The sequence below is a fragment of the Furipterus horrens genome, unplaced genomic scaffold (assembly GCF_987537825.1).
Source record: "Furipterus horrens unplaced genomic scaffold, mFurHor1.1.pri manual_scaffold_2, whole genome shotgun sequence".
In the NCBI taxonomy this organism is placed as follows: Eukaryota; Metazoa; Chordata; class Mammalia; order Chiroptera; family Furipteridae; genus Furipterus; species Furipterus horrens.
Genome location: NW_028327172.1, coordinates 134,749,265 through 134,764,415, shown reverse-complemented (window position 1 = coordinate 134,764,415; position 15,151 = coordinate 134,749,265). Strand labels below are relative to the sequence as shown.

The window sequence follows — 15,151 nt, the reverse complement described above, 5'->3', positions numbered from 1 at the left end:
GAAAGCCTGAATAGACCAATAAGAATCAGCAAAATTGAAGCAGTAATCAAAAAACTCCCGGCACACAAAAGCCCCAGACCGGATGGCTTCACAGGTAAATTTTACAAAACATTTAGGAAAGAACTAACTCCTCTTCTTCTCAAACTATTCCAAAAAACCCAAGAGGGAAGACTCCCAAACTCTTTTTATGAAGCCAGTATTATCCTAATTCCAAAACCAGGTCAAGACACAACAAAGAAAGAAAACTACAGGCCAATATTGCTGATGAACATTGATGCTAAAATCCTCAACAAACTATTGGCAAACCGGATCCAGCAACACATTAGAAAGATCATACACCACAATCAAGTGGGATTCATCCCAGGGATGCTAGGATGGTTCAATATTTGCAAACCAATACATGTAATACATCACATAAACAAAATGAAAGACAAAAATCATATTATCATGTCAATAGAGGCTGAAAAAGCATGTGATAAAGTACAACACCCATTTATGATGAAAACACTCAGTAAATGGGAATATAGGGAGCATACCTCAACATAATAAAGGCTATATAAAATTAACCTGAAGCCAAAATCATACTCAATGGGCAAAAACTGAAAGCATTCTCCCTGAGGTCAGGAACAAGACAAGTATGTCCACTCTCTCCACTCCTATTCAACATAGTCTTGGAAGTTCTAGCCACAGCAATCAGACAAGAAAAAGAAATAAAAGGCATCCAAATTGGAAAAGAGGAAGTAAAACTGTCATTATTTCCAGATGACATGATAGTGTACATAGAAAACCCTACAGACTCCACGAAAAAACTACTCAACCCAATAAGTGAATTTGTCAAAATAGCAGGGTACAAAGTCAATATTCAGAAATCGAAGGCATTTCTGTACACAAACGATAAAATTCAGAAATAGAAACTAGAAAAAAAATCCAATTTACTATAGCAACAAGAAAAATAAAGTACCTAGGAATAAACTTAATCAAGGAGGTAAAAGACCTGTACTCAGAAAACTACATAACACTGAAGAAAGAAATTAAGGAAGATACAAATAAATGGAAGCAAATACCATGTTCTTGGATAGGAAGAGTCAACATCATTAAAATGTCCAAACTACCCAAAGCAATTTAGATTCAACACAATCCCTATTAAAATACCAATGACATATTTCACAGGCCTAGAACAAATACTTGAAAAATTTATATGGTACAAAAAAAGACCCCGAATAGCAACATCAATCTTGAGGAACAGGAACGCAGTAGGAGGAATTCACAATATCTGACATCAAACTATACTACAAAGCCACTGTAATCAAAACAGTCTGGTATTGGCATAAGAACAGACATATAGATCAATGAACAGAATAGAGAGCCCAGAAATAAATAAATTTGACAAAGGGGGAAGGAACATAAAATGGAGCAAGAAGAATCACTTCAACAAATGGCGTTGGGAGAACTGGACAGGGACATGCAAAAAAAAGAAACTAGACCACCAACTTACACCACACAGGAGAATAAACTCAAGATGGATTAAAGACTTAAATGTAAGCTGTGACAGTATAAAAGTCCTAGAGGAAAACATAGGCAGGAACATTTCAGATATCTCACATAGCAATATTTTAACCGATACATCTTTTAAGGCAAGGGAAATAAAGGAAAGAAAAAACAAATGGGACTACAAAACTAAAGAGTTTCTGCTCAGCAAAAGAAAACATGAGCAAGATGAAAAGGGAATTAACCATATGGGAAAACATATTTGCCAATGATACCTCAGACAAGGGATTGATCTCCAAAATACATAAAGAACTTATACGACTCAACACCAAGAAGACAGACAACCCAATTCAAAAATGGGCAAAGGACCTGAACAGACACTTCTCCAAAGAGCACATAGAGTTGGTCCACAGGCACATGAAAGAATGCTCAACATCACTAGCCATCAGAGAGATGCAAATAAAAACCACAATGAGATACCACCTCACACCAGTCAGAATGGCCATCATCAACAAATCAACAAACAACAAGTGCTGGCTAGGATGTGGAGAAAAGGGATCCCTGGTACACCGCTGGTGGGAATGCAGACTGGTGCAGCCACTATGGAAAACAGTACAGAATTTCCTTAAAAAACTATAAATGGAACTGCCTTTTGAACCAGAAATTCCATTGCTAGGATTATACCTGAAGAATTGTGAAACACCTATTCAAAAGAACCTATGCACCCCTCTGTACATAGCAGCACTATTTACAATAGCCAAGTGCTGGAAACAACCTAAGCGCCCATCTCTTGATGAGTGGATCAAAAAACTGTGGTACAAGAGACTTCTGGCCAAGAGGGAGGCCTCAACTGACACCCTCTGTCTCCCTGCACAACTAAGGAGGACTATAACTACTGCTAAACCAGAAATAACCAGAAGTTCCAGAAAATAAAGCTACATGGAAGTCCAATGAATGAAGTTATAAACAAGTGGTGCTCGTCCAGACGGGTAGGAGGGGCGAAGCCGGGGTGGAGAGATCAAGCTGTGCTGGAGGCAGCAGCTGCAGCGATGAGCGGCGGGATCCAGTAAACATGGACACCCAAATTTAAGGGGAGGAGAGAAGTGCCCAGGAACCAACCCCAGCTGCAGACTAAACCCACCAGCTCATGATTCCAACGCCGGGAAGGCAGACCCCCATTGCCTCGGACTGTGAGGCACAGAGGGCATGGGGACAGAGGAGGGGGCTCCCGGTCTCTAAGTGGAGACCAAATGGCAGGAATCCATCTTGGACCTCCTCCCCCACACAAAGTGCCACAGTGTGGCCAGAAGCGCCAGGTAGTGATGAGTGCACAGGGCTCTGCCCCCTATAGCGTAGGAAGGGTGACAGCCCCACCCAAGAAGGAAAGATAAACGAAAATGGTCAGGATGGCAGGAATCATCATTGAAATACCAATCACGCAGCTATCCAAAAAGCAAATACATGAATTAACTGATGAACAAATAGAAAATCTTTCTGAGGCTCAGTTCAGAGCTATAGTCATAAGGCAGCTTACAGAATTAACAAAAGATATTGAACAAGACGGGGAAGGAATGAAGGCTGATCCTGCTGAAATGAATGAAAACACATACGAGACAAGTGGTGAGGGAAGGGAAACCAGGGATCAAATCAACAAATCGGAACATAGGGAAAAAACAGTCAACCAGTGCCAAAAGAGGAAACAAAAAGTAAGGGATGTGAGGAGAGGCTCAGAAACCTCTGGGACAGCTATAAGTGAACAAACATTCGAATTATAGGGCTGCCAGAGGGTGAAGAAGAAGTACTAGAAATTGAAAAATTATGTGAAAAAATAATGAAGCAGAACTTCCCTAACTTGGGGAAGGAAATAGACTTACAGGTCCAGGAAGCACAGACAGTTCCAGATAAACTGGACCCAGGGAGAACCACACCAAGACACAGTATAATCAAAATGTCAAAAATTAAGGCTCAAGAGAGAATCTTAAAAGCAGCAAGAGAGAAGAAAAGAATTATGTACAAAGGGGCCCCAATTAGACTATCAGCTGACTTCTCAAAGGAGACTCTACAGGCAAGAAGGGACTGGCAAGAAATATTCAAAATAATGAAAATCAAAAACCTACAACCACAATTACTCTATCCAGTGAAGCTGTCGTTCAGAATAGAAAGGCAGAGAAAGTGCTTCCGGGACAGAGTAAAACTGAAGGAGTTCATTAGATCCAAACCACTGTTATATGAAATGTTAAAGGGAATTGTTTAGGAGAAAAAGGATCAAAACTATGAACATTAAAATGAAAACTGCATCACAACCACCAACAACAGAAGCTAGGGAATCAAAATGAAGGCAAACTAAGTAGGCAACGAGAGGGGAAAATGAATTATAGGTATGAGGAACATATTGGGGGGAGGTCAGCGGGGAGGGAAAATAGGGAAAAGGGAGGGAGATGGTACAGGAATTAAGAAGCATAGTAGGAGGCAGTGGAGTAGACAGGAAGACGTTGAGAAGAACTATATGCACAACCAATGGGCATGGACTAAGGAGGGGGAACAACTGGAGGGAAGGGGGTCACTGTGTGGAGGGGAGCATAGGAAAAAGAAATTGGGACAACTGTAACAGCATAATCAATAAAATATATTTAAAACAAAAATCAAAAAAACTGTGGTACATTTACACAATGGAATACTACGCAGCAGAAAGAAAGAAGGAACTCCTGCCATTTGTGACAACATGGATGGAACTAGAGCGAATCATGCTTAGCGAAATAAGCCAGGCAATGAAGGACAAATACCATATGACATCATCTAATAAAGAAAACTAATGAACAACACAAACAAATGAGCAAAAATGAACCAGAGGCACGTAAACAAGGAGCAGACTAACAGTGACAAGCAGGGAGGGGAGAGGGAGAGAAAGGGGGAAAGAAGGGAAAGGGTCTAGTCAAGGAACTAGTATAAATGACCCATGGACATGGTCAACAGGGTGGGGACTGAATGTGGGAGAAGGGGTGGGCAGGGTGGGGGGAAGCAATGGGGAAAAAAATGGGACGACTGTAATAGAAAAACAATTTTAAAAAATTTTAAAAAGACACTACATATATAAAAGAGATACAGATAAAAAGATTAAAAATTAGATATAGTGAGATTCTCATTAGATAAAGAAGTTTCTCCTATGCCTACCGTTAGCAGTAGTACTTAAGGTCTCTACATCTTTTAATACTTCTATGAAGCCCTGGCTAGTGTGGCTCAGTGGATTGAGTGTTGGCCTTTGAACCAAAGGGTCGTCGGCTGATTCCCAGTCAGGGCATATGCCTGGTTCGTGGGCCAGATCCTCAGTTGGGGGCATTGAGAGGCAACTGATTGATGTTCTCCCCATCTCTTTCTCCTTTCCTTCCCCTCTCTCTAAAAAATTAAATTAAAAATCTTAAAAAACAAAACTCCTTTGAAAATTCCGATAGCAAAAATATTTTTACTGAAATCTATGATTCCTTCAAATTTATATGTCTGAAATTAAATCATGCTATAAAATGAAAAAGAATAATCCAAAGTCTGACACACGCTTGCTCACACATAGGTAGGAAAGGAAAGCTCTGGCAGGACATACATCCAACAGTGGACAGTTTAAGGGGGTAGAAGCTGCAGGATAGAGGAAGGAAAGAGTTGAAGCAGAAAACTTTCACTCTAACTTCAAACACTTTGAGTTTTTGAGCAGTGTCAGTTTTTCTACAAGTATGGGTTCTTTCTATGATGTATAATAAATAAAATTAATATTCATTCTTCCTCTTAATGATATAGATACACATTCCAACTAGCCTATTCCTGTTAAAAGCATTATTCTCTTAATCTAAAAAATACAATCATCTTAAATTCCTCCATATGTTTTGCAATTTCAACCTAAGACCTTTTGGTACTTCCCAGTCCCCACCGTCACTCCCTTTTTGGCCCTGGATTTCAGAATTTTTTCTGTCTATTCCTACTATCACTATCTCAGAATAGTGTCAAGTTCTCCCAATTTGAGTTTCTCTTGCACTTACTTGACTGACAGCATAATATTCTTAAAATATCACTTTCATCACGCTGTTCCCCTCCTTAGGAGTACGCAGTGATTTTTATCGCATTTTAATTTCTGTTTTTTCAAGTCCCTCCCTAACCTGATTTTATTCTTTAACATTTTCCTCTAAAACCCACGACTGGCTAAATATTGTCAAGCTGGCCACCTCACTGATCCCTTTACCATGTTTAATTTCACTTGGGTGTCTTAGTTTATGCTTTTCTCTAACCTGGCATGCTCTCCTTCATTATACAACCATACTGCATAATTCAACTGGAATGTTATCTTTTCTGCGAAGTAATCCTGACCCAGAACCCATAGCCCACAACCACCCCTCCTTTACCTTATTCCTTTTGCATTTACTGCTTACACCATACAAGTAGCAAATTATAGGACCAGTCTTCAGTCATTCTGAAATATTTAGCACCTGCTTTCAGATCATGCACACATATTTTACACACAATACAACATATACAGACACATCTGCCCCTGAATACTTTAACAAATCATTACCGTAGGAAAATTTTTAAATGTATTATTTGTTGAATTAATAGTAACTTCTGATACTTGCTTTACTGTGAAAGCATTTTTTAAAAAAGGAACAAATACCATCAGTTTTTGTTCTTGACATTCTGACACCCACGTACAAATCTTATGGGCAGGGACTGTGCCTAAGTAATTTAATGTCTCCAAAACCTAGCACAATATTTTGGTTCACAAGTGGTGCCCAAGAAATGTTTGTTGAAAGAATAAAGAAGATTTTTTTAAAGATTTTATTTATTTATTTTTAGAGAGAGGAGATGGGAGGGAGAAACACATGGAGAGAAACCTCGACTAGGGACTTGGCTGGCAACCCAGGCATGTGCCCTGACCAGGAATCCAGGACTTGAACTGGCAACTTTTTGGTTTGTGGTACGAAGCCCAACCCACTGAGTCACACCAGTCAGGGCAAGACAAAAAGGATTTAAAGAAATAGAATATAAGATTGTATTGTAGTACTATGCGGTTATGGAATTCAAAGTTAAAATAAGGATAATAAAGAAAAAAGAATCTAAAAAAAAGTCTGTAACTAATAAGTATACCAAGAATTACCATTTTTTTTTAAAGTCACCAAATCACAATGGAGAATAATGAACCTGATCATTGCATTCTCACTAAAAGCAAGAAAACCAACTACAGAAATTGGATAATTAGAAAAGGAGTTGATATGAATTCATACCAATTATCACTTAATGACTTTGGAATACCTGCTTACTTGCAGTGTCGGCACATATTCGGTTTCAGCGTATAAAGCAGGAAAGGTAACTGTATTCAGCACATCTGTTCTTACTTAGGGAACTCGGTAGTAAGAATATAATCTGGACTATGTATAACCATAACAGGATTCTCAAGGACCATGAAAGGAGGGGGCAGGAGGGAAAAGAAGGAAAAACTGAGAATACTGTAGTGTGCTGGTAGTGTAGTTTCAAGGTAACAATGAATGAGTTATTCATTCATGAAATCAAGCATTCAAAAAAAAAAAATACACACTTTTGAAACTCAAAAAGCGAAGTGATTACACAGCTATTATGGTAGCGGGTTATCAGTTCATTCATTTATTCAACAAATAGTTCCTGAGTGCCTAGCATGTTAGGTTACAGAACACAATTACAATAAATTTGTTTCCTGGGGAGGATGTAAAAGGTGAGAGATAAACACAGATGATTACAAACCAAGGTGTTAAATAACAGAAATACGCACAGACTTATAAGAGCAGATAATATGAATTTCCTAAAGCTATTGCTAAGTGTATCTCAAAATATAAGTAGCACTACTGGTGGACCAGGGGGGTGAAGGACACTCTAGAAAACAGCCCAGACATAGGAATGGATAGCTTAAAATGTTTTGGGAAACGCAAGTAGCTCAACATGGTTGCAGATTAGGATGGCAGGATGGCAGAAGGTAAGAAAAATGCTAGCTCACCAAAGGAACTGAATGCTATTTAAGAGCTTAGATTTTCAGCCAGTAAAGAACTGAAATATTTTAAAGAATGACACAACCAGATTTGTGTTACGGACAAATTATTTTGGCAGCACTATAAAAGCTGGAAAAGAAATTGGGACCTACGAAGTAAAGTGTGTCCATGGATCTCAATTTTTCCGTCTAGGAATCAGTTTAACAAAATAAAATTTCCTATAAAATATTTCAGCCAATTCTCCAGTTTACCACCTTAATAATAATGACCCAAAGTTTAAGTAAGGGATAGTTTCCCCTCCAAGCATAAGCATCACATCAACGAGATGATGTGTGGCTTCTATTAAATATTCCAAATTATCATATACCACAAGCTATATATACTACCAGGCACATTCACTTAAAAAACCTAAAGTGCTGTATCTCAGATTACCTGGGGAACCTTGTAAATTGCTTGGAATCCCTTGACCACACTTAGATAACCACGGACAAAAATATAAAGGAGGAAATCAATGGATGCCTGTTAATTTAAGTGAAAGTTAATCTATGTGAAACTGATGAAGTTGGCCTTGGGAAAGAGTAAGGAGAGACGCTGTCTCTGAAATGAACGGACTCAGAAAGACGAGGCAATGTCCCTAATGGAGCAGAGCTGTCAACGAGTATGTGTTGCGAGCTGAAGAATGGCTAGGCTTGTAAGAAACGGCCGGTAGACGGAGCGCCTGTGACAACTAGTTGTAGTAGTTTGCGGGCAAGGCAGGAAAAGGACCAAAGTAAAAGGGACTGTAAGGCATCTGGAGGTGGTCCTACACGCAGCAGAACATGACACCATGAGAAAGACCGATGCACATTTCGGATCAGAGAAGAGAGAGGGTGTGGAGGTGGGAGCCAACACAGGGCTCCCGGCTGGAGGCGGGAAGTTAGCGGACAAGGAAGAGACACCAAAAGGATGACTGGAGTTCCCAGGGACAGTGGGAGCGGAGGGGAGTCAGGGGCCACGGAGATTCACGATCTCGGGGCAGGGATGAAGACGCACACCTCGGAGACGCTGGGACAGCGATGGGGAGACCCGAGGTGTCACTCGTGACTGTCCAGAGGCAGCCCTCCCGCACCCAGCCCGGTACTCACAGAGCTCAGAGTACCGGTGGCAGCCCCGTCCCAACTGCTGCAGATAGCGCTGCAGCACGTCCGTGAGAAGGTGGCAGGCGCTCAGTTGCACTGAGTCCCAGCCCAGCGCCTGGCAGATCTGCGCCACCGAGACCCTCAACAACGACCTGGAGTAACTCTCGCACATCCCGCTCCGTGGACTCCACCTCAGCACTTGCTGCCACTTCTCTCCACCCCCACCGCCTAACCTTAGCAGAGCCCCCGATTCATCCTCTAGGGCCCCTGCGGCGGGGAAATCTTCCCCCCGACCCCTGGCGACCACCTCAAAGCCTGACCAGCACGGAGCGCGCCAGCCTGAGAGCCGCCATTTTGGACTTGCTCCGCCTCCCGCTGGACGGTCGCCGGGGCAAGGCAGCACTAGCCGAATGCCTAGCGCGTCAATGAGAAAGCTCCGCCCCGTAGGAGCAGAGCGATGGTGTCGCTATCGACTCTCGATATTGGAAGGTTGCAGAAAACGGGCACAGAGCGCAGGTGGAGGATACAACCTAGGAGGCAGGTGCTTTGGGGGGGGGGGGTGGCTCACTTGGACAGGAAGGGAGAGGGGACTGTCAGTGGTTTAGGGGTAAAAGAAGGAATCAGGATGTGAAATGAAAAATGCGAGTGTTAGACAGTAGTGGGAACGCGAGAGGCTTGGAGTGCCGGGATTTGGGGCGTGGGAACCTAAGTGCTCCCCCAAACGCCGATCTGATCCGGTCTTGCCTATGCTCAAACAAAAACAACCTGAGCTGCTTACAGATTGTATAATTAAGTCAAGCCCAAGCTGTTCAGCATGCCTTTCTGAGCCCTTCGCCAGTAGGGCGGGGACTAGGGTGAGGCGAATGTGGAAGGCAAGGGGCCACATGCTAAACCCGACAATTTCAGGGGAGACCTCCAAGGCAGCCTCACAAACTCAGAGACTTCAAGTATTCACAAGGGATGGTGTGAAATTTAAAACTTTCTAACTAAAAGCAGGTCTTGGCGGGTAGCCATGTCCTAGGGTGGTATTTTTCCCTAACAAAGGTCAGTCTTTACCATAACAGCCTGTCTGTTGTCTTTCGGCCTCTAGGATTAACATTTGGAAATTCAAATTTCCTTCCGGGGCCCCTCAAAGCACGGGCACTGCATCAGGGGGAGACCACAAATGCCCTCATTGTTATTGTTATTCTGTTAATTGTTGACTTAACTATCTTGTACCCACCTGTGTAAAAGTAAGTGTCATTTTACTTCTTACCCAATCCCAGAGGTTTCCCTGATTTACATTCTCCCACCTCCCTAATCTATCACCAATGGATTTCATGCAATCCACTTAGCTCCTCTTTTGATTGTAACGTATAGAGTAAGGGACAAAAGTGCCATTCTCTGGAGAATTTTCTCATCTCATTGCAGTTATGCTTACCAGAAATTGTCATCAGTTTGGCTCAAATAAACTCAAAAATTCTTACAGGCTTGGATGTTATGTTGACACGAGTTAGGTACTGGCCTCAGTGCAAAACTTATGCAGGCACCAGAAATTTAATCAAGATCAATTATATATATATATATATATATATATATATATATATATATATATATATAAATCTAAACCACTGCCAAAATAATTTCTGCCTCACTTCATCATAATCTCAGCCCTCGATCCAATAAAATCTTTTTGACAAAAGCAGGTGCCTGACAGTGGGCTACAGTTTGCCAATGTCAACCACTTTGTCAAAGGAAAAGAGAATTCAGTTGCCTGCAGAGACCAACTAGCTTAAATCAATGAAGCTGGCAGAGGGTATGAGGACCTTTTGCCTATCTAGATCTGATGGGGAACTCAAATGTTGGAAATTTTTTGTTTCAAGTAACAGCTAATGAGTTTAGCAATCAATGTATGTAAAAAGCTATTGTTTCAAGAACTGGAGGTGACCCACCTTGACTCCAGGAGACCATAAGCAGTTCCACCTTTGTGCCTCAGGAGGACTGCAAGCAATCAGGATGGTATCTGAGCCATTGTGCTCCAGGTGACAGCAGCCCAGGGCACAGGGACCACTGCCCAGGACACAGATGAAAGGACACTGCAGCTTTTATCCAATTAACCTTTTTCCTGAATTCCAACCCCCTTACCCACTCTTCTCCTTATAAAAGGGCCCATTTTATACTGGAATTTAAGACAGTTTATTAGGGTACAAACCCACTCTCTTCTCAGATCACCGACCATCTGAATAAAGCACCCATAAAGATTCAATCCCTGTCTCTGCGTATTGGGTCTGGTAGATGACAGGCAGCACAAGCACCGGCTTTTCAGGTTTCATATTTTGGTAACTCTGCCGGGACTGACTTTGGGACTCCCCCGTAAGTCTGGGTATTTGGTGGGGAGTCCCATTGGCTGCCTGGACTGGGGGGCCCCAGCGTGCGGATTTGGAGATTCCCTAGCCGCTGCTAAGTGATTTCACTTGGGGACTCTCCTCTGATTCTCGGCACCTCCCGTAGTCTTCATCTTTGATAGATTTTGATTGAATCACTGCGCTTTCTGGTTCAGGTTACGATCCCGGGTCATGACTAAGATTCTTAGGTAAAAAGACATCTTCTGGTTTTATGTACCACGAGGTGCTGTCTGGTTTATAGAACTCTGTCTGTTTGGAAGGCATCTTCAGGTGCCGTAAGGTAAGGTGCCATCTGGTTTATAAAGCTCTGTCTAGTTAAAAGGTGTCTTCTGGTTTTGTGATATTACACAGCTCTGTCTGGTAGAATTCCTCAGTTCCAGGAAGCAGCACTTTGGGGCAACTTTTGGCTGATTGGTTGACCTATGCTTATAAACCTATGACTAAAAAGAAAATGTTGTTTTTTTTTTTTAATATTATTTGTCTTATGTATTGTATAATCTAGACTTGGGGTACTGCTGGCTACTGAATGGGTCTTTAAAATACCTTATTATACTGTAACTAGAATTGTTTCAGCAAATATCAGGGAAGTGGGATAAAATGTCTTACATAGAAGCTTTTATAAGTTTACATAATAAAGATATAGGATTAATGGGAAATAAGTTAATGGTACAGAGAAAAGGGAGTTTGCCTGTGACAGATAACAGAAGCTCAGAGGAGAGGGACCAGGAAGACCTAGATATTATGGCCACGACAAGCATCGTGAGGGTTCTTACAACCCCTCCAGCCCTGGGGGATCTTCCTCCTTACTCGGCTGAGGGAACTGGGGAAAGGGAGCCTGAACTGGTCTCGAACTCTTCAGAAAACCAAATTCGGTGGAGGAAAAGGCCCTATCAGGGCAGGGCAATACACTTTGGGAAAACTTCCAGTCCGAGAAGGGCCAGAGGGCAGCTCACTGGACATCATTAGGTATATACTCCATTTTGAAAATCATATTTCTTAAACTGGAAAAACTCTGAAAGGACTTGAGTATATCCCTTTAGAATGGATGAAGGAGTGCACCCAGGCTTTGGAATCCCTGAAGGCACACCTGGCTTCTACAACAGCCTTGGGCTACCAAGCCCACTAAAGCCCTCTCAGTTATGCCTTTATGAAAGTTAGGGCATTGCCTTAGGAGTTCTCACCCAAATGCTTAGTGACATTTTGCAACCCATCATTATTTGTGAAGGAAACTAGATCACACTGTCCAGGAATGGCCAGCCTGCTTGAGAGCTGTGCCAGCCACCTGCAAGCTCTTACAGGAAGCTGAAAATACTCCTTGGGACAGCATATCACCATTCATGCACCCCACCAAGCGGTGAGCCTGCTGGAGCAAAAGGGAAATTTGTGGCTTACTGCTGGAATAGTGGGGGAAGTTACCAAGTCATTCTTGACCCGCACAACATCTCTCTGAAAACAGTAAGTTAAATCCTGCCTCTGTTCTCCCAGAGCCTGAGTTGGCTGCGCTAATATATGACTGTGCTGAGGTAATTGATAAAGTTTATTCTAGCAGAATTGATTCACAGGACCATCCTCTAGAAGTGGCAGACTGGACTCCGTAGGCAGATGGAAGCAGTTCTATGGATGAAGGAAACAAAAAGGCTGGGTATACAGTTGTGACTCTTGAAGGAGTAATAGAGGCCAAGGCCTTACCACTGGGAACCTCTGCTCAGAAAGCTGAACTGATTGCATTGACAAGGGCATTGGAATTGTCACACGAAAGAAAGCGGATGTGTATATGGGCTCAAGGTAAGCTTTCCTAATTTTGCAATTAGATGGTTCCATCTGGAAGGAAAAAGAACTGTTAACCTCCAATACAAAAGAGATTAAGCATGCAGCAGAAATTTTAAGATTATTAAAATCTTACAGGTGGCAGTTATGCACTGCCCCGGGCACCAGAAAGAGGACGCTGAAGTGGCTAGGGGAAACAATCTGGCTGATTGAGCAGCAAAAGAGGCTGCCAAAGGAACGTTTATAATGCCTTTGGTTCCTGTTCTAGACTTATCACAATTCGACCCTGAGTATTTGACTGCAGACTTAGAGAAAGTTGAGAGCTGGGATTTTGATGAAGAAGGAGCTGATAGTGGATGAAGAAGGAATAAGAAAGAAGTTATATTGCTTCCTGAACATTTAGTAAAGCCAGTCATGAAGCATTTGCATAAGTCCACTCACTAAAAGGGCCTCATTAACCATGTATATTAAACTGTGGCTCACAAGTCCTGGAATTTCTAAAGCCATATGAAAAATAATTGCTAGATGTGCTATGTGCCAGAAGAACAACCCCAAGACAGGATCCCCAGAAAGCCAACTAGAAGAGAAGTGGACCGGACATCGGGACGTACTCCTTACCACCTCTACAGTGGTGAAGTTAGCAGGAATAAAGCCTTGGATTCATCGCACCAGAGTAAAGAAAGCACTGGATGAACAATGGACCACCGAGCCTCAAGAAGACCTGAGTCATCTTTCCAAAACAATGATATATTCTTTTCATTGCTTTTTGTTTAGCCCCATGTTATGGAGAACTTTTTCCTTTCGAATGAGATGAAAATATTCGGGTATATTTATCAAAAATGTTCTAAACATCTCTGAATTTTGTCTTGCAAGAGGAACTTATGCTAAGCAAACTTTCACTACATGTCTTATAGGTTTTTGTACTCCCCTGGAAAGCCTTCAAAATTATACTTTATTTGCTTAAATAACCTACTCTGATATTTACAATTGGAAATCTGTGGTAACTGTAAAAGACAGGGAAATGTTTTTCTTAAAAGTTCCTAATGTAGCCCAGCTGGAGAGTACACCTTTTGTCAAATGTGCTAAAAACTGTTTTGTGCTTTTATTATAGTGTGTTGTTGCATTACAATGTGCCCTCTTATATAGATCTGCAATTAAGTGTATTCCTAAGCCCCCTACCAGAAGGTTCAATGCTAAAATACATTCTCAACAGCAAAATGAGCACTTCCATATGAAACTGATCTCATAGATATAAGATAGTTTAAACTAACAGTGGGGGAATGATAGGGGACTCAAATGTTGGAAAATTTTTGTTTCGAGTAACAGCTTAGTAATCAATGTATGTAAAAAGCTATTGTTTCAGGAACTGGAGGTAGGACCCACCTTGATTCCAGGAAACCATAAGCAGTCCTTTGTGCCTCAGGAGGACCGCAAGCAATCAAGATGGTATCTGAGCCATTGTACTCCTGGGTGACCACAGCCCAGGGCACAGGGACCACCACCCAGGACACAGGGACCACTGCCCAGGGCACAGATGAAAGGACACTGCAGCTTTTATCCAATTAACCTTTTCCCTGAATTCCAACCCCTTTACCTACTTTTCTTATAAAAGGGCCCATTTTATACTGGCATTTAAGACAGTCTATTAGGGTACAAACCCACTGTCTTCGCAGATTGCTGACCATCTGAATAAAGCACCCATAAAGATTCAATCCTTGTCTCGGCTTATTGGGTCTGGTAGATGACAGACCGCACGAGCACCAGCTTTTCCGGTTTCAGATCCTTCTCCCAGCTCCAACCATGAGTTGCCAGATCTTTCCAATTTGGCAGAAATAGGGATTTTGTGATAAATGCCTTGATTTCTAAATATTGGGAATACATTTTTAAAGTTTTAAATTTGCAAGCAAACTAATCTCATGGTTAAGCCAGATTCAGGCAGGTTGTAATGGCTCATTTACTCTGTTTCTTAAATATGCCCTTGGGGTGGTGTGTGCCCTACAAGTTTCTGGAGTGGTTCTTCTTCATTTCACCTCATTCTCTGCTCTGTATCATCTGTCAGTTTCTCTGTTCCTATACCTATCACAAGGTATTTAGTATTTGAGCTTATATGCCTCTGCCAATAAATTGTGGCTTTATATTCCCCTATAGGGACTACTCAGTCAGAACCTAGAACACAATACATATTCCAATCTTAAAATTCTTAAAAACCCAACAGAACAAAATATGGTACTTCAACTAATGACCGTCTATAGAGCAGGAGGAAAGTGCTAGGTGGCAGAATGGTTATAATATTTTCTCCATTGACTCTTCTGACTCCAAGATTATCAGGGAGCCTTTGTAAACTAAATCTATGGGACCCTTTAGTCCTAGCCTTACTTGACCATTCTGTAACCATGTG

General features: G+C 41.8%; 1 protein-coding gene across 1 annotated transcript in view; it reads right to left on the bottom strand.

The window, feature by feature from the left end:
* The window catches only part of TAF3 (TATA-box binding protein associated factor 3), a 178,853-nt gene extending 169,887 nt beyond the window's left edge, over positions 1 to 8,966 (bottom strand). Inside the window, exon 1 of the mRNA XM_090266491.1 lies at positions 8,609 to 8,966. Within this exon, the coding sequence (XP_090122617.1) occupies positions 8,609 to 8,774 (166 nt within the window). The 5' untranslated portion in view covers positions 8,775 to 8,966. The remainder of the gene's footprint in view (positions 1 to 8,608) is intronic.
* Between the last annotated feature and the right edge of the window lie 6,185 nt (positions 8,967 to 15,151).